The sequence below is a fragment of the Hydractinia symbiolongicarpus genome, chromosome 15 (genome assembly GCF_029227915.1).
Source record: "Hydractinia symbiolongicarpus strain clone_291-10 chromosome 15, HSymV2.1, whole genome shotgun sequence".
Lineage (NCBI taxonomy): Eukaryota > Metazoa > Cnidaria > Hydrozoa > Anthoathecata > Hydractiniidae > Hydractinia > Hydractinia symbiolongicarpus.
In genome coordinates this window covers 10,019,603-10,046,158 of record NC_079889.1, presented here as the reverse complement: position 1 = coordinate 10,046,158, position 26,556 = coordinate 10,019,603, and the positions used below count along the sequence as shown (strand labels likewise).

General features: G+C 34.4%; 3 protein-coding genes across 4 annotated transcripts; 1 reads left to right on the top strand and 2 right to left on the bottom strand.

Annotated features, from left to right (window-relative positions):
• The first annotated feature begins 1,517 nt into the window (after positions 1–1,517).
• On the top strand, positions 1,518–14,582 carry LOC130628550 (sodium-dependent phosphate transport protein 2B-like). Of its 2 annotated transcripts, none has more exons than XM_057441492.1 (5): positions 1,518–1,997; positions 10,492–10,612; positions 11,212–11,352; positions 12,079–12,210; positions 12,308–14,582. In XM_057441492.1, exons 1-5 carry the CDS (start codon positions 1,881–1,883, stop codon positions 13,624–13,626), a joined length of 1,830 nt encoding a protein of 609 aa, XP_057297475.1. In that variant the 5' UTR covers positions 1,518–1,880; the 3' UTR covers positions 13,627–14,582. The 2 variants fall into 2 exon arrangements, with proteins under 2 accessions (XP_057297475.1, XP_057297474.1); XM_057441491.1 differs by lacking the exon at positions 1,518–1,997 and adding an exon at positions 6,171–6,760.
• Positions 14,583–18,097: 3,515 nt separating this feature from the next.
• Positions 18,098–20,155, bottom strand: LOC130628710 (tigger transposable element-derived protein 4-like). Its single transcript, XM_057441694.1, has 2 exons — positions 20,031–20,155; positions 18,098–19,298 (listed from the first exon to the last, which is right to left on the bottom strand). Exons 1-2 carry the CDS (start codon positions 20,153–20,155, stop codon positions 18,098–18,100), a joined length of 1,326 nt encoding a protein of 441 aa, XP_057297677.1.
• A 2,709-nt stretch (positions 20,156–22,864) lies between these two features.
• Positions 22,865–23,644, bottom strand: LOC130628709 (uncharacterized). The gene has a single exon (XM_057441693.1). The coding sequence runs from the start codon at positions 23,642–23,644 to the stop codon at positions 22,865–22,867; it is 780 nt and encodes a 259-aa protein (XP_057297676.1).
• Positions 23,645–26,556: the final 2,912 nt, after the last annotated feature.

The window sequence follows — 26,556 nt, the reverse complement described above, 5'->3', positions numbered from 1 at the left end:
TGCTAACATCCTCAAAAATATCACATGCAAATAGTCAACGACTTGTTGTTGTTCGCAATGTTCGCATCATTGAAGAAAAACAACGTTGCTAAACTTGAAACGAATTCAACTTTGTCGCCCCCAAAGAAAACAATCTCCCAACCAGTAGTAATTCTGTCACATTAAGCATGCGCTAACAAATCATCTTGGTCTTTTAGCACTGCAGTGAAAGAAGCAGCTAAATGAAAATGTTTTGTTTGACTTCTGTTTAATCTGCAAAGTTAGTTTCTTTATTTTGTTTTCTCTCAATTTTACTTTTTTGCCATTGCTACATATTTACGTAAGAATGTTGGCTTCGGCGTAAATTCTTTTTTTGTTCTTAGCCCTTCTTTATTAGTATACATCGAAAAAAATTTAATCCAAAATTTAAAAACAAGTTTCACAAAATCGATTTTAAGGGAACTTCGAACTTTGAATACATTTGCGTATGTTGCGTTTTTTTTCATAAAAAGCAAAAAAGGAAATAGAAAATAAGTAAAAACCGTTATGAACTGTTATCATTGTTATTCACCCATTCTCAATCTCCTCGTTGTTATGAAATTGTTTTTCATTAAAAAAGTGTAAACAATCTTAGAATAAAACTTCAAAGTGCACGAAATTGACATTTGAAGATCACAGTATACAACTGACATAACAGAAACTCTTGTGCAAAAAATGTTATTCCTACAAATATTTCACAAGTCCTTACTTGAATATTTCGGTAACTCTAATATGTAAAGAATTCAACCAATGTCTAAGATGCGTGGTTATTCGCTATGAAATCAGAAAATATAAATATTATGTAAACAAATCTTTGTAAATTTTTGTCATATCTCGCCAAATTTTTTGTGATGACGAAACTCGTTCAAAATTAGGAAAAACAAAAACAAACAAACAAAACAGCAATAACAGAAAACAAAAACAAAAAATGCAAGAACAAAAACAACCACAACCAACACTACCACCACCACCACCAACAACAGCCAATAACAACCACCACAACAACAAGATTGTGGATAGTGAAAATTACAAGCGGGCTAAAATTATTAAAGTATTATTTTTTTTGGAAATAACTTAATCCAATAAAAACAAATGAGGTTTTTTTTCAGAGTTTAGAAAAATTATTTTATAGCTATCCTTACAAAATATTACAATAAAAAAATGAGTCATCAGATTCATGGAATGTCCCAACACTTCGGTTTATTCAAACATGTGAATTGGGGTACACTTGGTAACTTGCTAATATGGCAAAAAACATAGGAATCATAAACAGATAGACGAAGTAACTACATGTATAGCTGTAAAAAACAATCTGGATGCATATCACCACGTCAGATTTCAACGGCTCAATTGATATAGGAATTCAACAGGAGTTTAAAAATACCTGTCACACTTTAACAGGTTATTAGCTTCTTCTCAATTAGCTAGTTTAAGGACGTCTGATCTGACCAGTGTTAAGTAGTTTGAGGTAAAGGAGAGAATGTTGAGGTTCCATTTAGAACGGCATTAAACTTGTAAAATCATACAATTATATTAAATTAAATACTAGTAACACGATTAATTCTTGTCAATTTGATGTATGAACTAACAGCCAGACAATAAGATATTGCGTTATCTTTAAAAACGAAATTTTTTAATTCATGTTTTTTGTTACGTTTTCATCACGTGGACATGGTGTGATAATCATGACACAAAAAGCAATTGTTGACATGCTTGGAATTCTAATAAACGATGTAACAAATTCAATAAAAGAACGTGATAGCAATTACGAATCAAAAATTTTGAATGGATAAAACTTATTAAGAACTCGAATGTGATTGGTTAATTATGCAAATGACAATAATGAATACATTTTTGGTATTATGTATAAGGAGTGCCAGAAAGTATCTAGTCACAGTTGGAACTTTCTAACTAAGATGGCGAATAAACACGTGGTTCTAACAAAGTTACGTGCTACGGAAGCAGATACAAGCAGGGATGTAAGTGTGACTATGCCTGCCTGTCTGTTTATTATTTTTTTTTTTTTTATGACGTGTGTGAAGATTTATTGAGTCTATTAATGTGCGTGCGATTTTAAAAAGACCTAGGATTTGTGTTTATTCTTTAAGTACAACAGCTTGTATGTGTGAGAACTGTTTGAAGAAGTTAAAAATTAAAAAAACTAAAAACAGAAAATAGATGCTACACAACAGCATAAATCTAAAATAATCTATTCAATTTTTTATTTAAAATTCAAGAAAATACGGCAACACGCCAGGCTTAAAATATTTTTTTGGTCTGCAGACAGGTTTTTAGGCTTAAACCGTACAGTGAATGAAATGACACAGCCTGCGTAGCATTTCTCTCACAGCTTACTGCTTGCGTGACAAGAAACACAACAACAACAGCGAATATGACAATAAGGATGATGTTTTGCGATAAAGTAGTAAAAAAATAGTGTTTAGTTCAGTCTTTTACCTCACATTTATAAATAGTGATGCTTTTATGCAGCCAACATTGTCATAATACCCGTTAGGGTTAGGGTTAACGTGTGGGAATTATCAAATAAATTTTTACATATAGGTGCATATTTATCATAGCACATCCGTATTTCATTCTCAGCAGAGAATGCTTCACCCCGATCAGACCTCTGATCATGACGGGCGAGTATAATGCGTGTAAATCATATTGAAGAAAAACTACTTTGTTCTGCGGCTCCCAGTTCTGGGGACCGCGGATCGAATCCCGCTCACTGCTTGGCAGTATGTTAGTGATGAACAAAGTAGTTCTTCTTCAATATAAATAAATTTTTATTTAGGAAAAATGAAAGGGAATAATCAAACAATAGGAACTAATTAATAGTTAACCGCAGTATGGCTTCGATATTACAATATCAACAATAACAAAATTACTTTTCATTGTGTTTTTATCTTGTTAAGTGTGTTCAATTGCATGGAATAATTATTGTTGTTAAATAATTATGAACAAGACGCTTAACAAGCTATACCGGTTTATTATGTCCTGAGCGTAATAAAATATAGCTATCGCTATGGTGATATACCCATTTAACCAAGTCACGTGATTTCACCTGCGTAACAATGTCAGTTCGCAATTAGCAAATCTGTTTTTACATTACAACAAAAATGTGAGCCTCCTTCACCGCAAATTTTAGGAGTACAGTATAAAACGTCTTTAAAACAGACGACAACCTACTGCAAAACAACCGTGTTTAGTCTAAAACTGGACCTTTGCCGTGTTTGACAGTTTAAGAGGGAGGGCCCCTCCCACTCTCATTTACTACGACCCTGTTAGCTGCATAATTACTTTAATTATGAAAATTGTTTATATTAACGAAATTCACTGTAAATGAAATATTAAATATTACCATAGGAGTATCCAGTCCTGTAATGCATGTTCCGGGTAGTTTCATTTTTCTTTTTTTATAGGAATTTTTTTTCGATTTCTTATTTTTTTCTAAAATTTCTAAAGTTTATTTAACTTTTTTTTGAAATATTTTGACTCATATCTGCTCGTATACTCTTGGGCTAAAAGATAAATTAATAAAAAAAATAAAAAAATCATACCCCCGCCCTTCTTAACCGTGATATCCTTTAATATCCCCACTGCTCTTGACTGTGACAACCCTTTCTCATAGCAGAAATCAATTATGCAAGTAGAATCTTTCCTTTTAAATGACTCCACATGCTTCGTTTTCTCAATAATCACCCATATATAGTAAATAAGGCACCCACCTAGAAGTGCATATAATTTTAAACAATCGCTTCCGTTGTTAGAAAGACGCTTTGCTTGAATCAAAAATGACAGAAAGAAACCTATTTCCAAAAGCAATGCAGATAAAACATAATTTTTTGGCACCACCATTTTAAGATGTGTTTCATACATACGGCATACTTCCTGTTATAACAGTACGTTGTTTAGTAATAGTCAAAATCTGAGCCTCTGAGAGGTACGACATATACATGCAGGTGTCTAAATATAAAACAGAGTAAGCATCATAACCATGCAGCGTAACAAAAAAAAGCACAGCAAAAAACGGCAGATGGGGAGAGCTAATTCACTCGGAACGAATAACAGTAAAATAGCTACCCATTCAAAAGTTTTCTTTCCAATAAATGAACAATACACTTCACAGACGATTGCAACGAGCCATTTGCTTATTGTTATTTTTGCAATAAAGTTGAGCGCGAAAACAAAAACAAAAACTTCAGAAATTATTACAAACTATTATATTCTATGATAAGTACTGTGATTCGTGAGTTTGTGTTTTGTACTGTGTGTCACGTGTTGGCATATAAAACCTGTTTCTGTATATTTGGAGCTAAACTATGTTGAGCATGGATAGAGAAGACATTAAATAACGATTATTTAATGTCTTGTAAAACTCTATAACACAAACGATATTTCTATTATTAATAACCATTTTCTTTTCTGCTCAATTTTATAGCCGTGCTACGGGCACACAAAATGTGGTATATAAAGGACGGGCGAACCGATGTATTTGTCCACGAGCTAACAACTGGTACCTCATAAAAAGCCTACAAAAATTATTTTGGAACCAAACGTTTTCCTAAAAGTAAGATTAACTCAGCTAACAACATTTTTCTCGACTTTGTAAAGATCCCTTTTATTTAATGGAGCTGATTTAAGAGGAAGTGGAGGTGTTGGTAGTGACCTAATTTATATCACTATCAATATTTTTAAAGATGTTTTAAAAAACACGATTAAAGGTGCTGCTAACATCCTCAAAAATATCACATGCAAATAGTCAACGACTTGTTGTTGTTCGCAATGTTCGCATCATTGAAGAAAAACAACGTTGCTAAACTTGAAACGAATCCAACTTTGTCGCCCCCAAAGAAAACAATCTCCCAACCAGTAGTAATTCTGTCACAGTAAGCATGCGCTAACAAATCATCTTGGTCTTTTAGCACTGCAGTGAAAGATGCAGCTAAATGAAAATGTTTTGTTTGACTTCTGTTTAATCTACAAAGTTAGTTTCTTTATTTTATTTTCTCTCAATTTTACTTTTTTGCCATTGCTACATATTTACGTAAGAATGTTGGCTTCGGCGTAAATTCTTTTGTTGTTCTTAGCCCTTCTTTATTAGTATACATCGAAAAAAATTTAATCCAAAATTTAAAAACAAGTTTCACAAAATCGATTTTAAGGGAACTTCGAACTTTGAATACATTTGCGTATGTTGCGTTTTTTTCATAAAAAGCAAAAATGAAATAGAAAATAAGTAAAAACCGTTATGAACTGTTATCATTGTTATTCACCCATTCTCAATCTCCTCGTTACTATGAAGTTGTTTTTCATTAAAAAAGTGTAAGCAATCTTAGAATAAAACTTCAAAGTTCACGAAATTGACATTTGAAGATCATATTATACAACTGACATAACAGAAACTCTTGTGCAAAAAATGTTATTCCTATAAATATTCCACAAGTCCTTACTTGAACATTTCAGTAACTCTAATATGTAAAGAATTCAACCAATGTCTAAGATGCGTGGTTCATCGCTATGAAATCAGAAAATATAAATATTATGTAAACAAATCTTTGTAAATTTTTGTCATATCTCGCCAAATTTTTTGTGATGACGAAACTCGTTCAAAATTAGGAAAAACAAAAACAAACAAACAAAACAGCAATAACAGAAAACAAAAACAAAAAATGCAAGAACAAAAACAACCACAACCAACACTACCACCACCACCACCAACAACAGCCAATAACAACCACCACAACAACAAGATTGTGGATAGTGAAAATTACAAGCGGGCTAAAATTATTAAAATATTATTTTTTTTTGAAATAACTTAATCCAATAAAAACAAATTAGGTTTTTTTTCAGAGTTTAAAAAAATTATTTTATAGCTATCCTTACAAAATATTACAATAAAAAAAAATGAGTCATCAGATTCATGGAATGTCCCAACACTTCGGTTTATTCAAACATATGAATTGGGGTACACTTTGTAACTTCCTAATAGGGCAAAAATACATAGGAATCGTAAGCAGATAGACGAAATAACTACATATATAGCTGTAAAAAACAATCTGGATGCATATCACCACGTCAGATTTCAACGGCTCAATTAATATAGGAATTCAACAGGAGTTTAAAAATACCTGTCACACTTTAACAGGTTATTAGCTTCTTCTCAATTAGCTAGTTTAAGGACGTCTGATCTGACCAGTGTTAAGTAGTTTGAGGTAAAGGAGAGAATGTTGATGGATCAGTTAGAGGTCCATTTAGAACGACATTAAACTTGTAAAATCATACAATTATATTAAATTAAATACTAGTAACACGATTAATTCTGTTCAATTTGATGTATGAACTAACAGCCAGACAATAAGATTTTGCGTTATCTCTAAAAACGAAATTTTTTAATTCATGTTTTTTGTTACGTTCTCATCACGTGGACATGGCGTGATAATCATGACACAAAAAGCAATTGTTGACATGCTTGGAATTCTAATAAACGATGTAACAAATTCAATAGAAGAACGTGATAGCAATTACGAATCAAAAATTTTGATTGGATAAAACTTATTAAGAACTTGAATGTGATTGGTTAATTACGCAAATGACAATAAATGAATACATTTTTGATATTATGTTTAAGGAGTGCCAGAAAGTATCTAGTCACAGTTGGAACTTTCTAACTAAGATGGCAAATAAAAACGTGGTTCTAACAAAGTTACGTGCTACGGAAGCAGATACAAGCAGGGATGTAAGTGTGACCATGCCTGCCTGTCTGTTTATTTATTTTTTATTTATTTTTTTTATGACGTGTGTGAAGATTTATTGAGTCTATTAATGTGCGTGCGATTTTAAAAAGACCTAGGATATGTGTTTATTCTTTAAGTACAACAGCTTGTATGTGTGAGAACTGTTTGAAGAAGTTAAAAACTTAAAAAAACTGAAAAAAGAAAATAGATGCTACACAACAGCATAAATCTAAAATAATCTATTCAATTTTTTATTTAAAATTTAAGAAAATACGGCACCGCGCCAGTCTTAAAATATTTTTTTGGTCTGCAGACAGGTTTTTAGGCTTAAACCGTACAGTGAATGAAATGACACAGCCTGCGTAGCATTTCTCTCACAGCTTACTGCTTGCGTGACAAGAAAAACAACAACAACAGCGAATATGACAATAAGGATGATGTTTTGCGATAAAGTAGTAAAAAGAAATAGTGTTTAGTTCAGTCTTTTACCTCACATTTATAAATAGTGATGCTTTTATGCAGCCAACATTGTCATAATACCCGTTAGGGTTAGGGTTAACGTGAGGTGCATATTTTTCATAGCACATCCGTATTTCATTCTCAGCAGAGAATGCTTCACCCCAATCAGACCTCTGATCATGACGGGCGAGTATAATGCGTGTAAATCATATTGAAGAAGAACTACTTTGTTCTGCCGCTCTCAGTTCTGGGGACCGCGGATCGAATCCCGCTCACTGCTTGGCAGTATGTTAGTGATGAACAAAGTAGTTCTTCTTCAATATAAATAAATTTTTATTTAAGAAAGATGAAAGGGAATAATCAAACAATAGGAACTAATTAATAGTTAACCGCAGTATGGCTTCGATATTACAATATCGACAATAACAAAATTACTTTTCATTGTGTTTTTATCTTGTTAAGTGTGTTCAATTGCATGGAATAATTATTGTTGTGAAATAATAAAAAAATGTATGAACAAGACGCTTAACAAGCTATACCGGTTTATTATGTCCTGAGCGTAATAAAGTATAGCTATCGCTATGGTGATATACCCATTTAACCAAGTCACGTGATTTCACCTGCGTAACAATGTCAGTTCGCAATTAGCGAATCTCTTTTTACATTACAACAAAAATGTTATTAAACCTTTAATTTAATTGGAACGCCAAGTAAGGTGAATACTAAAGAAGTGAAATTTATTTGAAGCGTATTTCGCAATTTCAAAGACTAAAGAAACATAAAGATCAAAACATAGTCAGATGGATATGTTTTACCAATCAACGATGTATTTCGTGAGCTTTATGTACTACTGAAAATCAATTTTGTTGTGGGAAATAGCGTAATACTGACTGTCTCATCAGTTAAAAATCTATTTTGTTAGTGTCGTATAATAAATTGCGTTCACATGCTTCTTTCATCGTGCTTTTTATTGTTGTGAATTTAACGTTTGAATATTGTTATGTAACATGGTGAGAAACAGTCATATAATTAGATTTTATTGTCAGTTTAGTTTCAGCGTAAAAAATCATTTAAAGCGTCTATCAAAATCTAATTATTAGCTAGGTTCCGTAATTACTGGCAAAAACGTCACTTGTAAGAAATAAAGCAGCTTACAGCAGTAAATAAGCGAAAGCGAGACGTCTTGTTAATTTTTCTTCCGAGACGTGGTGCCAGATAGTTGGGAATAAAAACTACATTCGCTTAACGATAACGTATTTAAAAGCATCCACTTAACGATAATTGATTTTTGAGGGAAATTTCTTAAATATTTTTTTTACGCAAGAACTAAACAGTTGGTGAGTTACACAATAGTTTACACGTAAATTAATTTCCGTGATGTTGATAAAACACAGAACTTTTTTTTTCTTGAACCTTATTCGCTCCTTTTTTTCCCGAAATCCCTAAAGTCTCACAGACGTGGACATTGGCTATTACTCATAAACTACCCCTAAAAATCTCAATGAAATCCTTAATCGGGAAATTATAATAACATTCGTTAGAGTTATAATTAGAAGTTGAAACTTCAACACTTTTTCTCATTAAGGGGAATCTTTCTGTAAATTTGGGCAAGTGATTAATCCGATTTTCCGATTTTTCTGATTTTTCCGATTTTCCTCCAAATCGGAAAAAGTTGGATTTTTGGCTACATTTTGCTATTTAAAAGCCGGAATATATATTAAATATCTTTATTTAACTATTAAGAAATTTAAACAGAATTGGAAAGCCCCTAGAACTGACGTAGTTTTGGAAAAATTCCTAGTTTCCAGCGACAGAAAAAATGCTGCTAAAGCAAAAGTTTATTGCAGCCATTTTGTTGACGTACTATAATTCTGCCAAATTTTTAATAATTTTAAAAAGTGTGTCAAAAGTAATAATATGTTCGAAAACCACCCGACCAATTAGGGTTAAGGTAATCGACGCGTTTTCTTTTCAACACCCCTTTAATTAACGCGTCTTCCAGAAAGGGTGTTCCTATATGTATAAAAACTTTTTAGTTAATGACTAACTTAAGCAAGTTAAAGCAAGGGTATAATAAGATTTCGAACATCAAAAAACACCGCTAATAGAGCTTCTTGTTTTTTTTTTATATAAGCAGTTCGTAGCTTAGAAATTTGTATTATCCCTAGAAATAAGAAAAAGGCTTAAAGTTAGTTACAAAAGCAAGATCGTCTCTCGTACAGTTGGGCTTATATTAAAAGCCTTTAAATGTTATATATAAATCTTTTTCTGTTTTGGAAAAAATCTTGTTTATCGAGGTATATTTGCTGTTTCGCTAATTGTGCGAAACTGTGACGTCATGAGCTAGCTCAAACACATGTAATGGCTGTTACTGGGAATTATTATTGTTATAGTATATAAAATGTTCAAAAACACAATGACCAAGAAATATTTTCAACGTTATATGCGTTGAAAAAACTGTTAATGTCAACACCCCACTCAGAGCTAGTCCATGACATCATGTATAATTGGTGTAACTTTTAGGTCCAAATTCTTGAGAACCAATCAAGATTTTTTTTTAAAATAAACAAATTTTTAGGCAAAGTGCTTTCATATTAAATTACCTTGTTTTTTGGCAGGTGGTATGCTTTAAATTGGAACTTCTAACAGCCCCTCAACGGTAACTAAAATAACCGTACAGCTGCCTAAAACAAACAACTAGACCTTTCCCGAATTTTCTAATTTTGCCAAACTCGATTAAAGAGGTCGATACTAAAAATGATTCTTATGCCTAAGTTCCTTAGCAAAAGGTAGAACAAATTACCTAATTTCATAAATATTTATATTCGTTAGATGCCTTAATTCCGAGCTGAAAGTTATGGTCATACCCTTCATATAGCCAAGCTTCCTAGAAAAAGCCTCGTTGTTAAAATAATTATTTTTTTCAAATCTAAATAAAATCAAACCAGAATATTATAACTTCATTTTTATATTTTATCTGAATATCCTTATTTAAAAAACACAGAACTAATTATAAAGTTTGGATGACGTCATAATTATTATAATTTATGAAATTCGGAAAAGGCGTATTGCATTATTATCTTACTTATTTTCGCGTTATACTTTCTGCGTTTCAATTAAATAAGTCTCCCTCTGTAAAAGCACTTCATCGAATAGATACAGGCAGTTTAAAACGTACAAGTTTTAACAAATATTATAATTGCTGTGTTATAGCAGGAGTTAACGTAGGACAAGCTACTTTACTGTACATAAAATTTGAACATAATTTCTTTAGGATATTCATATGCGTGACATGCCAAATGGGAATGGAGATGTAAAGATAAAGGTGTCAGAGGAAGAGAAGGATCCCTTTGATGCTATCGAAGATTTTAAACCTGTGGGTCCACCATGGACAGGTAAATTTTCGTATTCCTGTCGACCTTACTGCATAAGTTAACCTTAATAACTCTTAAGAATCTTTCCAAGGTTTGCATTATAATTGATATTTCCATTCGAAACAGTCTTGTAAACATCCTCGGAAAGAAATAACACATTAAACAAAGTAAGAAATTTCGGAAAGTGTTTTCTTTCGTTTTGTGGACAAAAAATTTCTTTAATCAGGTGTTTAAAAGTTTTTTGCTAATACAAATTTCCAGAAAAAGGCTGATTTAAGAAAATATTATTGTCATTGATTCAATTTTCGTATGATTGCTTTACACCTGAGCCCTATCTATCTCAAAAAAACTTCGGTCCAGTGACGGGCATTATTTAGTTTTCGCTAGAATTAATCATTTCGAAATAGCTTACTTGTGCAAGAATAAATTTTCGCGCATTGCATTCCAAAAAAACCTTCTAAATAAAAGAAATGTCAATTCGCTGCCATTCCTGTTATTTGTCGTTTCTTTTTTCCGCTATTATCGCAAATTCAAATTTCGATAAAAGGCGTTTCTCATATTCCCATAGTTTAGGTATTTTAGTTAAATCAATCATTCATACATTTTGTTTTTATATTTAGAACTCAATACTGGTCAAAAGTGTAAACGTGTCTTAGTTACTACTGCAAAGATTATTGTATTACTTGGCCTGTTGTATTTGTTTATTTGCTCGCTCAGTTTTTTGGGATCAGCTTTTCAACTTTTAGGAGGAAAAACTGCAGGTTAGTTTTCTTTTAATTATATCACTATGTACTTTAATGGCCTTCGGTTACTCTCTCAATGTATTATGATTTGCTGTGACTTTGAATGTTTTATACATTAAAATGTTAAGAATTATGCTATAGATTTTTTATTCATATATGCACGGGTTTTAATTAGACATATTGATAGGAACAACGAGATTAAGATTCACAATTAGCAAAACAAATTTAAGCTTTAGTTTTATAGTTCTATTTTATTCCCGAACCCATTATTTCTTTAAAAAAATTTTTCGCGCACAAGCAAATAGGGAAAAATGCGAAATGAAAGATTTTGAGATATTTCAGATATTTCGCGGAATTTTATTTCACAATTGTACTAATGTAATACCAAAACAGGAAATTTTCTTCCTGCAAAAATTTTGATTATAAAGTAACTACTTCTGCGCAATAGATACAGAAGCAGGGTGCCCCGGGGGTTTCAACATGCAATTAGCTACCTTAAGGAAATATTTACCTTATTTCCGGCTCGTACTTTTTATGTAAACAAAAGAAAAAAGTCAAAATGCTCGAGTTCCAATTCGCAAACTTAAATTTTTTAAAATTTTCCTCTTTCTTACTGAACTACTTCTTTTAAAAAAATATTTCAATGAAAAGTTCGCGACAAACATGGGAGATGGAGCAGCCTGAACAAACTAAGTAGGAACAGTGAAAAACACAAGTCTTAATTCATGCTCATTTTAACTTCAGGTGAAGCCATTTCTTCACAAAGCTTGATTTCTAATCCAGTTGCCGGTCTCATGATTGGCGTCTTAGCAACGGTTCTGCTGCAAAGTTCTTCAACTACAACATCTATCGTTGTTGCCATGGTTTCCTCTCAAAGTAAGTGGAATGTGGTGTAATGTTCCTTTTATCATTAGTATCCTTAGAATAACATTTGTCATAACTGAAATCAATTATGTATTACTTCTTCTTATAGTTCTGCAGGTGCGACCGGCAATTCCGATTATTATGGGCGCAAATATCGGAACAAGTGTGACCAACACTATAGTTGCTTTTGGACAGATAGCCGATAAAGACCAATTTCGACGTGCCTTCGCCGGCGCTACAGTTCACGACATGTTCAACTTGCTCTGCGTCTTAATACTATTGCCGGTAGAAGTTATTACTGGCTATCTCTACCACCTAACTGAAGCTATAGTAAGCTCAGCGGAGTTAAAAACCGATAAAGGGCTCAAAAAGGATCTGCTCAAAGTCATCACAAAACCCTTCACCAACCTCATTCTTCAACTTGACAAAAAATTAATCGAAAAAGTTGCTAAAGGAGACAAATCTGCCGAAGATAAAAGCTTGATAAAATTTTGGTGCAATGACACGAGTAAAATGATGGCTAATGTGACGACGACAAATGTAACGACAGTGCTTAATATGACAACATCTGTTAACGTCACAAAATTGAAGGAAATTAAAGTGATAACGAAGGTGGAGAAGTGTGACTTTCTCTTTCACGATTCAGGACTTTCGGACACCATCGTTGGTATTATCATGTTGGTCATTGCGCTTGTTATTCTGTGCATTTGCTTGGTTCTGATTGTAAAAACATTACATTCCTTGCTCAGAGGTCAAATTGCTCTTGTTATTAAAAAAACCTTTAACTCAAAATTTCCCAAACCATTTGGCTTCTTAACAGGATATGTTGCTATCCTGGTAGGAGCAGGTATGACTATACTTGTACAGTCAAGTTCGATTTTCACTTCAGCCTTGACACCTTTAGTTGGGCTGGGCATTGTTCCTTTAAAAAAAGTTTATCCATTAACATTGGGTGCCAATATCGGGACAACTGTTACTGGCATATTGGCAGCTTTGGCTGCATCTGGAGATTTACAACTCTCTTTACAAATCGCACTGTGCCATTTGTTCTTTAACATTTCCGGGATATTAATCTGGTACCCTGTCCCACTCATGCGAAGAATACCGATAAAAATGGCGAAAAGACTTGGTAATACGACCGCAAGTTACCGTTGGTTTGCGCTAAGTTACCTGGTGATCGTCTTCTTTGTCATGCCAGCTCTGATCTTCGCTTTATCTTTGGCAGGATGGAAAGTGTTTGTAGGTGTTATGGTACCTATAGCTTGTCTTGTAGTATTCATTGTCATAATCAATATTATTCAAGCAAAAAAGAAATCACTCTTACCCAAACCTCTACAAACATGGGAATGGGCACCTCTCATGCTACGCTCTTTGGAGCCTTACGACAGAGGAATATCAAAAATTGGCCGTAAGTTTAAGAGGCGATGAGGAAGTAAATCGTTGTTCCGTTACGAATTGGAAACAGACATTCTTTTCAACCAATACTTTAATAAGTTTGACATCAACGGAGTATCTCATTGTCAAAATGTAATTTTGCGTTAGTAATTTGTTAGGAGTGTTAGCATGGAATGTTTGCCACTAGGTTATTAATGGAATTTGAATTTTTCTCATCGAATTCAAATATTGAGTACTCTTATCGTATCTTAATAGTCACTGTGTAGCCTACTCTTTGGTAGTAAATAATATTTAGAGTACAATTTTTTCACGATATTTATTTATTTCACACTTGTTTTACATTTTATGTATTCCTGATTTTAGAAATTTTTTTTTGACATTTTTGTTCTTCTTTTGTATATTATCTTATATTTTATTACTTCTCAGAACTGAAAATTTAAAATTGCATCCTTTTACATGCAAAGTTTTTAAGAAATTAAGCCTTGTGTTGCATATTGTAAAGAAGAGTTTTGACACAACACGATGCTAGTTCAATTTTAACTCGTGATAAACATATAGGATTTGTTTATTCAGCTTTTAATTAGTTAAATTAGGATTTTGTTGTTTTAATTTAACCTATGATATTTTAATTTGCTTTACTACATTTAGGATTTTGTTATTTTTTATAGTATTTTTAGATGCGTTGTATTCCCGTGAAACTGTCTATCTAATTTTCACAATGCCAAAGATAAGATGGTTTGTGTAAACACAATAGCTTCCAATGCAGCAGAGAATCACCTTCCTCCTTTCTCTACACCTTCGTTCTCATTGAGCCTCAATAAATTCCCAAGTAAAAAGTATTCAGACTTAGCATGATTCACACCAGAGCACTGCAAAAATATTCCGAATTTGCAGGGTTTTAAAGGTTTGTGATTGTTTCAGAAGCGATTCTTTTAATAGTAATTATTGTCCATCTGACTTTTCTATAATAAGAGAATGACTTGTTCAAATGCTCTTTTCTTTTTTTGTATTTTTATCCTCACACTACTGTTTTTGTCCTTTATTGACTTCTTCCGCAGCAATATTTTCTTAGTTGAAACGAAAAAAGAGGTTTCAACCAAAAAAGGCGAAACTAAAAACAAATAAGGAAAATTGACACTTAAAACAAAGAAAATCAATATTTTTCGTCGTTGAAGCAAAAAATTCTCACAAGCTTTTTGCTGTTAATGGTGATTCTGAAATGAATTGGACAACGACATTTTGACTAGCAAATTGTTGACAAATCCTCAGATGAAGCCACAGGTTTTAAGGTGAAGGAACAAGATTAAAAATTTATCACCTGTTTTTTTTTTTGTCCCATTAACTGACTAAGAAGACTCCACCATGGTGAACGTCTACTAGAGTAAGAGTGTTTTTAAATTTCAACTCTCAAGAACGGCAATAACGAGCTAAAACTTTTAGGACTACAGTATAAAATGCAATTATATAACTACATGCGCAACATCATTTTACTTTGCCCGAAGATGGGAGAAGGATCTCCCGAAACGTCGCCTACTAAACTAGCATGTTCAAGAAATGATAAACTTTCCACAGTAATATGAATACTGAACAGACAAACCGAAATAATATCTTCAATAGTATAAAATCTGTTCTAAAAAAACAAAAATATACATTAAATCTGGTATGAAGCAACCAAGCTGTCTGCTACTGTTTCGTCCCACTATTCATCACTCACATGTTTGACGGATTTTTTTCAATGACTCCTTATTGCTATATTATAGGGCTATAAAACTTACACAAGTAAGTCCCATACCTTCCAGAGGCTTTGATATTGGCAATTACACGAAACTACCCTTAAAAATCTCTATGAAATCCTTATAATGGGGAAATTTTAATAACTCCTGTTAGGATTATCTTTAGAACTTGTAACGTGCAACACAACTTTGTTTTATTGCATAATTTGGACACGTGATCAATCCGATTTCCCGATTTTGTCTGATACTACCTGAAAATCGGAAAAAGCGGATTTTCAGGCAATTTTTGGCACATTTTTATGCGATCCACGTAAAAACCGGAAAATATGTTAAATAACTTTTGTCAAGCTTTTAGCAATTTCAAACAGATTGCCAAAATTCGCTTGGAAACCAAAGTAATTAAATTTTAGGCAAATAGTGGCATTTTTAACGAATTTCAAACTTCTTATGACGTCACAGAAAAGTGCTGACGCAAGCAAAAATTTATTGCTGCCATTTTGTTCCTTTTTTGACGTACTATAAGCGTGCCAAGTTTGATTCAATTTGAACAACCCTATAAAAAGTTATTGAGGGGGGGGGGGGGATTCTCCCCCCCCCGTCATAGCATGTTCGAAAAACCCCGACTGAATAGGGTTACCAACCACTAAATTAAACATTTCAAAACTTAGCCGTCGTTAAGATGACTGTTAGGACAAACTTGATATCTACATCTTCTTATCGCAACCTTTTAGATTTGGTGCTAGTTCTATCCTAACTTTTACAATGCTTACATTTTTCGTAATTAAGCTTGTTCACAATTTGGACAAAATATTCCAAAATCTAGAATGGTAAACCGTGCTAACTTGCGAACTTTACTTTACTTTTTCACAATAATTAAGAAAAAACGTTTTTAGATGATTAGCAAACCGAGCCAATACGTCGGCCAACAATGTTGGTTTTAATGTCGGCAAAGATGAAGTCTGGTTTACCGGCTCCCTTGAAACGCAAATTTCTTTAACCGATTACGAAACGCCTATTTTACCTGCGTGGAATCTATAAATATTTCTCTGTCGACACAAGGATATCACAATTAATATCTGAAATGAAAAAAACCCAACTTTTTAGCATTTAATTCAAACACATTTCATCCGAGAACACAACGGAAAAGTAAATTCGACCAAAGTGGGTTGAAACCCTTCATTTAGACTCTATCCCATGCTTAAGTACATACTAACGCCCATGGTAACTATTTTTATTCCTTTTAGTAGCTTTTCAACTACTCTACTTGTATTAAACGTCTTTTAATCCATAGACGGCACATTCGAGGCTCTTGGCAGCCACAGGAACATCAGATTAAACCAAGCCAAGAATACTTAAAAAGCAGAGACTACTACGTACCCGAAAAAGGGAACTCGTCAGTTTTAGGTGCAGAGGTGTTATAGTAGTCATATTGAAGGCGTCAGAATTGTCCATTTGCGCGTAGAACGTTCGATATAAAGTAAAATGTTTATTAAAAAAGCGTTCGATTTAAATTTCATTGTTCCATTGTTTCAATTTTTCAAAAACATGTACAAAGGGAAACAAAACATCCGAATAACCGTATATAGCGTGGTTTAAACGTTTTTTTAAGCCAAAATTCACTCGTTGCACAAATTCCACGCTGTTTAGCTTGCTGTTCATTCGTGCTGATGAATGTTTATATTAAAAACGCAGTCATTTTGTGTTTATTAACATTTTCTTGCTGTTTTTCTGACGGTGTGATTCGAGATTTAGGATTTACTATAACTTGATTTTTGAGTCGATATGTATGTAGCTATGTTTTAACGATTCTTCGGCAATGCTATTTGTTTACATTTGTAGCTACCATTATGGTTGCTATGGGCTTAAAACTTATACTGTGCTGTGTAAAAAGTTAATAATATAATTTTAGTTCTTATCGATTGCTTCTTTCAAAATTGTTTAATAAAGTCCAGAACGTTTTTATAAAAGGATATTTTATAGCTGTTCCTGTAGAAGAATGTAAAAAAATCACTTTTGTTTGTCGCAACTAGAGAAATTTTCCCGCAACATAACAGTGGCTTAAATAAATACACAAGTCCTGTGCTAACACAAACAGGCACCTGACTTGCGGAGAAGCTAAGTTTTCATGAAATTCCTGGAATTATATTTATTTATACCTAAACTTAAAACACGATTTAATGTGCTGTTATGAAAATATGTTTAATATATACCTGTTCATACCACAGTATAACCTATTTTAATAAAAATAGTTTTAATAAAACAACCTGTCGAGGTTTTTTTATTCGTATTTTATCTAAAACCATGTTTAAACATAAACAAAAATGGCGGATCGTTGGGAAGTTCGTGTAGCACGAGAAATGGCGATGGCGTAAAATAGTAAAAACTTTTTAGCTAGGTAGCCATAAAGCGTAAATTGCAGCTAGTAAAAATTACATTAGTGAATGTAACACATCAGAAAGAATAGTATTAACTAGGATAGAAAGTTAAAGGGTTAAAAGTTAACCTGAAATGTTGAAAACTTTAGCTAACAGACAGCGTATCAAAATAAAGTACAGTAGAGTCTCCATAACTCAAACAGCCACGGGGAAAAGGAAATCGTTCGAGTTATGGAGATATTCGAGTTGTAGAGGTTTTCAACTTTTAGCGCAATATCCTCCCTTTACGTGAACCAGCTGGATAAAAACGTTATATTTAATCTTAAGTCTAACTTTAAGGGGGCTATTAGGTTAATGAAAGTCAAAACAATACACTTTTATTGAATTTTTTAATGTTTATTTAGAAAAGAAGTCGGTGATAACTGTTTGCTTACAACTCATATCAAAATCTTTGGCGATATTACGATTCAAGTCCCTCAGGGAAGCTATCATTTCTTCTCCAAAATGTGAAAAAATACTCAAGTCTTCGAGGACGTTGATAGCTGTACGCACTTGCTCGGCCGTCGGTCTTGTGATCTTATCTTCTTCCTCCTTGTCTTCTTCGTCGACCTCTTCTAATTCTTCGTCTTGAGTTCCAGTGATCTCAGCAATGATGTCAGCAGTCTTCAGACGCCCATGGGATGTACTGACTTCAATGTCAAAATCAATGAAATCTTCAGTTGATAAGTCAGAATCAATGTGGTCAGGAAACCTTCGTTTTATGTAAGAGAGTTCAGCATCGAGGGTTGGAATTGGGTCTTCTTCTACTTCGCTGGTTAAACTTTTAAAAGGGTCGTCATCTTCGTTGATCGCTCTTTCTGCATCCTTTTGGGAAATTCCTGATTTTCGAAAGCAATTGGTGAATGTTTTGTTGGAAACATCATCCCATGCTTTCCTTAGCATGTACATAGCTGCAAGAATCGAGAACTTCGGAGTCGATTTTTCCTCGTCCAAGGCTTTTATCAATTTCCGCACTGCTAGCGATCGATATTTTGCTTTCAGGGCGCGGATAATTCCTTGGTCCATAGGTTGGGTTCGGGACGTGGTATTTGAAGGAAGAAAGATCAATTCTACCCATTCCAGGTTTTCAACATGAGGATGTGCGGTACAATTGTCAATAATCAAAGCAATTTTTCGCTTAGAGACAGAGAATTTTCGATCAAGCTCGCGTACCCACTCTTCGAACAGCTCTCCAGACATCCAACTGTTCTTTTGCGAACGGTATCGACAGGGTAGTGTTTTGACACCTTTAAAGCAACGAGGGTTGGCGGACTTGCCGATTACAAACATTGGCAATCGTTCCCCCAAGGCATTACCAGCACCTAAACCAGTAAGTCTAACTTTGCTGTGTTTTCCTCCAGAACACTTATCACCTTTCATATGCAAAGTTTTATTGGGAAGGCATCGAAAGAAAAGCCCAAATTTGTCGGCGTTAAAAATGTCTTCCAGAGGATAGCGGGAGAGAATGGTTGGTAATGTTGTTTCCGACCATGGCGCTGTCATTTCCTCAGTGACGGACCGTGATTCTCCAGCGATGGTTTTGAAGGATACTCCATACCTGAAAGGAATGGATGAGAAAAACGTTTATCTCTGTAGTTGTGACTAGTGTAGATGGAGCTTTACATTTTGTTTGATTCGAATCATGGAATTCTAAATTTAGAATGCCATGGCCATGATTTGAATAGAAAACATTCGATTGTTACCATGTTTTGATTTGTGAAAGAATTCGAATAGAAAAAGATTCGATTTTTACCAAGTTTTGAAGTTTTGACGAGTGAAAGAAAGCATGGAAGCCATGAAAGTCCAACAAGTCAAAAGATTAACAGACATTATTTGTTGTATAGAACTTCCTATCATTAAACTTATTACGTACGAAATCGACGCTTTTGTCATGGGGTATCATGTTTATAAAAGTAATTGGACACCCTCTGTTGGAGATGAATTTTATGGTTTCATGGAACCAACAAATAAAATGGATAAATATGCAGTTGCAGTCAAGAAAAATGATGGAGAAATCATTGGACATCTACCACTAGGAAAGTCAGGACGCTTTGCAAAAGTCATATTTTACTTTCTGAAGAATGACAGCTTCAATGTTTGCAAAATAACAATTACTGGAAAGTTATTGAATGCTGGTGATGGATTAGGGATGAAAGTCCCATGCAAATTATCCTTCCTCTCTGAAAGAGAGTCTATTGATATTTTGAAAAAACAACTACCAAAGCTATTGTAACATTTTTTTAGATTTTATCTTCACGAAGATAAACAAACAAAATCTTAGTCAACTAACCTGGTTTTCCATTTAGCCATCCACCCCTGCGAAGCTTGAAATGACTCGACACCCAACGCTTCGGCAAACTCAAGAGCTTTCTCTTTCAGCATCGGGCCACTGATTGGGATATTCTCACTCCTCATCATAAGTAACTATTTATGAACAGCTTTGTTCACATCTTCGAATTTTTCTGGCTTTGATCTCTTCGATGTTTGCCCGTTGTTAAACTGCTTGTAAATCTTTTCTTTATTTTTTTTCCAAGTTGACAGGGTGCTTGGAGGAATTTTGAACTCTTTTGCCACATCCTTTGGCGCAGTACCCTTTTCCAACGCTTTAAGAGCTTTGTACTTGATTTTGCACGACTTATTGTCAATTCGACGCTTTGATCCTGCCACAGACGACATTGTTATGAGAGTGTCTTTCTTTTGAAATTCTTTAGATTTTCTCGAAAACGTTCGAAAAAGACGTTCGAAAGGTTTGGATGACGCATCATTAATCATTCGAATTAATAATAAGGCCTGCAAAACACGTATTAACAAGATTTTTAGACCCAATTTATCAGGAAAACTGTTCGAATTTTGATTATGATGTCAGAAAATTCGAGTTATGGAGAGAAAAGTCTCCAAGGGACAAAAAAATTTGTTCGAGTTAAGGGAAGATTCGAGTTATAGAGGTTCGAGTTGTAGAGGTTTTTTTATAAGAGTTTATTAGGAAATTTTCACGGTGCCAACGAATTTGTTCGAGTTAAGGAGAGATTCGAGTTATAGAGGTTCGAGTTATGGAGACTCTACTGTATATTAAAAAGAAAACGCGCGGAAATAAGATACATTTTTTTAAAAGGGCAACTTTACATCAACGTTCTTTTGCCGAAAAAAAAGAACAAAAGAGGAATAGTCTCAGGCACACATCATTGTTTTGAAAACACCCTGAGACCGTATTTTATCTAGCCAGGAGACCCAGCGTAATTTTTTTTACCACAGGGAAATCGGAGTAGTTAAGGTGGGAAAAAATAACGGTGGGTCTCAAACGATTTTTCTGCGACCAAATTCTGCCCGTGCTTTTTTATTGGCTATTTCTATTGTTCTTTGCTCACGTGGTACATGTCGGGGAAAGCCCTTTTCATCCGAATAATCCAGCGAGTGGTTTCACTCACCCCTAAGAAACATTAGTAAACTATAATGTTTTTACCATAGTAAGATGTGGCCAAGCTTGGTAAACAACTCACAGATAAAATAAAATGGCTTTCGAAGCGATTAATCACATTGTTCAATTTAAACTCGGGGTTTCCGCTGAGTCATTGGTTCGCTTTTAGCTTTTGTTTGAGAGAAACTCCTTTTATCAACTTAGAGAAGAAAGCTTAGTTAACTAGGCTATATTTTACCATGAAATTACCACAATACAGTGAATAAATTTTCTTGTAATTCTCTCTCACAAGCTACTGATAATTCACCTACAACAAATGCAACAAAAAACGCCCACTTGCTCATTCAAGAAAACCTTCAGGTAAACATTCCCGTAAAAATCCATTAAAAACAAAAGAGCAACAACTCAGTCTTAAAAAGCTTAAAACATAAGGACAGCCAGCCTCATATACAAGAACTGTCAACATCAAGTCATATTTTACAGGTTCTTATAAAAAAACGTGTAATGAAATAACGTGCAAACATCATTTTTTATTAAATTTAAAACAGAAGATTTAGGAATTAAAAAACTGAACTGAAATAATTATAAAATATCATTGTTCCATATTTACACCGCAATTCTGAGAAATTCGATAATACCGTATGTTATTATTAATTAATTTATGTAAAACTTTACCTTTTATATTTATTTTTTAAATCTTGGCTTCTTCTTCTTACAAAATGTTTACTTAAACTGCTGAATAATTTGCATAATCGGAAAAGCAAAAAATTGCCGCCAAATTGAACAGCGATGTTAATTTCATGACACTCCAATTAAATTCTGTTTATTTTTGTCTGTGTGCTTAATAGAACGTTAGTTTTATCTCCAAGAAGGAGTGCAATTGATACAGTACAATTGGATGTTGTTACGCTCAACAATAAAATGTTTCACAGTAAATAAGTTGTATATTTGCAAGCACTTTCTGTAACTAATGTTGGACCGATTTTCCTCCGTAGGATAAGGTAAAACGATTTTCACTTAACTAGGTAAAATAGGAAGAACAAAAAAAAATAAAACAGAATAAGATTATTTTCTAATTCGCTGCGCCCAACCGAAAATAACCTTATTTATTTTCTTATTTTTGCGACAGGGAAGACTCAAAGAACTTCAACTAGTAGTAGTAGTTATGTATGTATAGTTTGTCATCTTAGTTAGGAACCGTGTGCTATCGGTAGTCATAACGCAATATAATACATCTATATCTCCTACGAACTAAATTACAACCACTAATTTACAATCGAAATGTTTCCGAAATCGTGGCTAAGCCGGATGCGAAAAACCGCATTCTATGGGGAAACATATCCTTAGACCCCAGTGCTACAGCCACTAACCCTCCAAGGTTAAGGGTAGCATTAAAAAATTACACTGTTATTAACAACAACATTATAAACTATTCAAAATAAAACTGCTTATCTTATAGGTAATCAAACAGTTTTAACGTGTACGGTTCAAGAACTAATTGACATGTGAGCGCTTCCATGCCTTGTACGCCCTTTAAACACTTAAAAAACCACGTGACCGGCCTTGGCCATACATACGAAATTAAATTCAATTATTTTCTAATACGCTGCGCTCAACCGAAAATAACCTTATTTATTTTTTTATTTTTGCGACAGGGAAGACTCTAGTAGTAGTAGTTATGTACGAAAAAGTTAGGGTTAGTAGGTGTTTCAAAGGCCTAGATTTCTTGTAACATATAGTAAATGCTCTGCGTCGTCCTCCACATAACCATCTTTGGCTGTCTCCGAACGCCATCTACCATGTCGTTTAAAAAGACGGTCTGGGACGTCTGCATTTGCCGCTGCTGTTGCTCCTCCAGCATGTAGGCTGTGGAGTCCGAATCTTGTCCTATCCAATCCGATTGATGCCAGTGCATCGAGTGCATTTTCTCTTGTTGTTGTGTAGCTGATTGGGCGATTCACCTTTTTAAAACTTCCGAATTTGTTGTTTGATGTAACTGTGACCGCTCTAAACAGATAGGAATCAGGCTCAGCAGGTACATACTTCATATACTCAGTTAAATTATACACTGGGCAGATCCCATTTCCGCAAGCGCTGATGTAAACCCAGTGTCCTTCTCTGTAGATATCTGTTTTGCTTTTCGCTATGAACAGTTTCATAAAGCTATTTTTGTAATTGACGTCACATCTTTTCAGATTACTAATTTCCGAAAACCTAAGAAAGCCACAGAATCCCAAGAAAAAGATATTAAAAGTTCTAAGTTTGTAAAGGTTAACAGCTTCGCTTTTAACAAGTTGTTTATGTAATGCGTGCAAATGTTCAACCGTAATTATGTCTTTCTTGCGAGTTTGACGTTGTAGTAGGCGTTTAGCGGCTTTGAGCATATTTTTTGGTAAAGTGTGGTCGCATGGGTTATTGTAGCCTGTCAAATTGTGAAAATACTGGATAGCGTAGAATGCGATTTCGATTTTAGGATAAGAACTGTTCATTTGGGTTAGGTTATGTACAACGCAACTGTTAGCGGTAGAGCTGGTAATTTTGATACAGAATATTTTTGACACCATGTATTCCATGAATTAAAAGAATAATAGTACGTTTTTATCGTGTTATTCGCCCTGGAATTTAAGATATATTCTGGTAGATCTTCTGCTAAATGCCTCAAAGTTTCGTTTTCCAAATGTTGCGTAAAAATGACTTGCAAAGAGTTCTAAAATGTAAAAAACCTTGCCTATTGATTTTAAGAGTTTTTGTTTGTCCAGTGACTGCATGTCTTAGTCCAGTGACGACGCTGTCGCTGTCCTGTGGATTCGGTTTATGTAAATTGCAGTTTGAAAACTATTATTTTGCTTTTAAAATGCTTTGAACCTATGGCGGATTTTTTGCACTCTCCTTGAGTAACGCATAAATTGGGATTGTCAAAGATCCTGAAGTTTTTAATAAATTTTTGGAAGTCCCCTGTTGAATCAGTTAAAAATGGCCAAAACGCTGCCGAAGGCCAGTATGGGGCCACCAGTGTGCCCGAAGCTTTACAGGTCTGCATGTGTTTTAAAACCTTTCACGAGGTACTAAAGGCGTTTACGCATTCAGTTTCCGGACAATAATATTTTGAGTTGAACCTGCCCACCTTTTTGTTTTCGTCATTAGCAAACCTATCTACGGTGAATGGACCCCAGAGCCTGTTTAGGTATTCGAAAAAGCTTTTTGTGATTTCCCAATTGTCCGTGTCCGTATAACGACTTAATTTATCAGCGTATTGAATTTGGTTTCTTGGGACCCATTCGACATTTAAATCTATTTTTTGTTTCTTACAAATATCAAAAATATTTTCTGCCAATATCTGTAAGTTTTTCTTTGAGCTGCCTCCTCTTATTATACAATGGCTCGCGTAATTATCTGTCTTCCAAAGTACTGCTTTGTTGCATAAAACTGATTTTAATGATTGTAGCGAATATTGTATAGCTCTCTCCACGTGGAGTGCATTAGGCTTTCCGTTAGTGTGAAATTCTTAATAGAAATATGCATTCTATTCTTGTGCCACGTGTGTGCACCCAGCCCTGTATCGCTCGCATCATAACAAACGATTAACCAGGGAGTATTTCCCCGTGTCATTGGTCTCTTAGTGTGTTTTAGCAGATTGTTCTTTCAAAAGAACAGTTCTTTCACAGCTTCTGAAGCGTGTGACATGTTCATTCGGGAGTCCCATGATATTCGCGATTCAATAAGATAATAAACTCGTCTAATTTTCAGTTGGGCCAAATTGCCTATAACAAATTTCATGGATAAGATTTTTCCGCAAAATTTTGCTAATTTTCGTGCTGACGTGTACGGTAGGGAATCAAGAATGAATTGTAAACTCGAAAGAGTAGAAATTATTCGCTGGGAAGGTATAGAAAAAAGTTTTTTCTTCAGATCTAGATTAATGCCGAGCCATGTCATGTTTTGAGTGGGACTCCACAGAGATTTGTCGTTGTTTGCGACAAACCCAGATTTCTTAAGCGAGTCTCGGACGAAGTTTGACGCCCTCAGAGTCGATTCATAGGTATTGCTTGTGCCAGCGCCGTCATCAATAAAACATGCAAATTTTATAGCATGTTTTCGCCAGTGTTTTACGAGGACTCGCATTGTTTTTGTGAAAATAAAAGGGGCAGAAGAGAGACCAAACGGTAGGACTGTAAAAACAAAATACCTTTTTTCGCCATTTGTTACCCAAGAAAATCCTAAATATTTTTGATGCTCTGGAGCAATTTCTATGTGATGATAGCCTTGTTTTATGTCAAATTTGAACATGAAACCATTTTCCTCAACAAATTCTCCGAAAATCTTCCAATCATCGAATGTGGTTTCTTGTTTGTACACGTGTTTGTTTACATGTCTCAGGTCAAGAATAAGTCTCTTCTTATTTTTGGACGAACTAACGCTCAGTGGATTAACCACGTGTGGCTCAGTAGCCATCTCTTTTATTCTTCCGGTTTTAGGTAACTCGTGTAATACCTTATTTACAAAATCTTCATTGTCAAGAGCCGAACAGTTGTTTTTGAAAGAAGCCTTTTTAGGGGTGGTGAAAAAGGGAATTTTGTATCCGTATTTTATAAGTTCTAAAATAGTTTTATTAGTGCCTATGTTCTCCCAGTAAGGTAGACGCCGCCTGAGATTGCCCTTTACGGTATGTGGAGGATTAGCTTGGCGCGAATAAGACCTATTGCATTCAAAAAAAATATATACAGTAGAAACAGTATCACACTTACTTTTGCCTTTTCTTTAGGGTTGTTTGAGGTCAGGGCAGTCCTTTAGCCAATGTCCTTGTTTTCCGCATCCGAAACACAGAATTCGCTGTTGTGGCTGTTGGTAACTTCGCTGGTATTGATTTGCGAATCTTGGTTGCTGTTGAGATAGCCCGAAGATAGGCTTCCCCGGAGGTGCAGATTGTGAGTCGAAGGGGATAAAATTTTGATGCTGCGAAGGGTGTGTGAATGAAAAAGACTGGTATGGGGGCCGACGTGGAACATGATCGAAGGTTGACTTTCTCTTGGTCGCCTTTTTCTTGTTCAGAGCCCTGTTTTCCGCAGCCTTCATCTTTTTTTTCATCCTCTGAATCGCTGGCAAGATCGTCGGATAAGTATTCGTCGACAGCAGCCCATCCAGCCGGAGATTTATCTGCGAAACGGATACATTTGTTTCGCTTGTGGAGATCATCTATGACATTATCAATCTTTTTGGAAGATCTTGTAATCGAACCATCTTTTACTAGTTGTTTTATTATTTCTAGACTTTGAATTAAATCGCTATTGAATTGATGTTGTATTTTATTACCTCTGCATTTAAATTCGGTTTTACTGATCTTGTGCTGCTCCAGAAGACGTTTTTCCAAGTTTTTCGATCCAGTGGTAAGCCTCTGTTCTAG

Coding starts and splice junctions, on each gene's coding strand:
- LOC130628550 (XM_057441491.1), top strand. CDS start 6,614: ATGACAATAAATGAATACATTTTTGATATTATGTTTAAGGAGTGCCAG. Junction 6,761..10,491: donor AAGCAGATACAAGCAGGGAT/GTAAGTGTGACC, acceptor TAATTTCTTTAG/GATATTCATATGCGTGACAT. Junction 12,211..12,307: donor TGCCATGGTTTCCTCTCAAA/GTAAGTGGAATG, acceptor TTCTTCTTATAG/TTCTGCAGGTGCGACCGGCA.
- LOC130628710 (XM_057441694.1), bottom strand. CDS start 20,155: ATGAGGAGTGAGAATATCCCAATCAGTGGCCCGATGCTGAAAGAGAAA. Junction 19,299..20,030: donor ATGGCTAAATGGAAAACCAG/GTTAGTTGACTA, acceptor CATTCCTTTCAG/GTATGGAGTATCCTTCAAAA.
- LOC130628709 (XM_057441693.1), bottom strand. CDS start 23,644: ATGAACAGTTCTTATCCTAAAATCGAAATCGCATTCTACGCTATCCAG.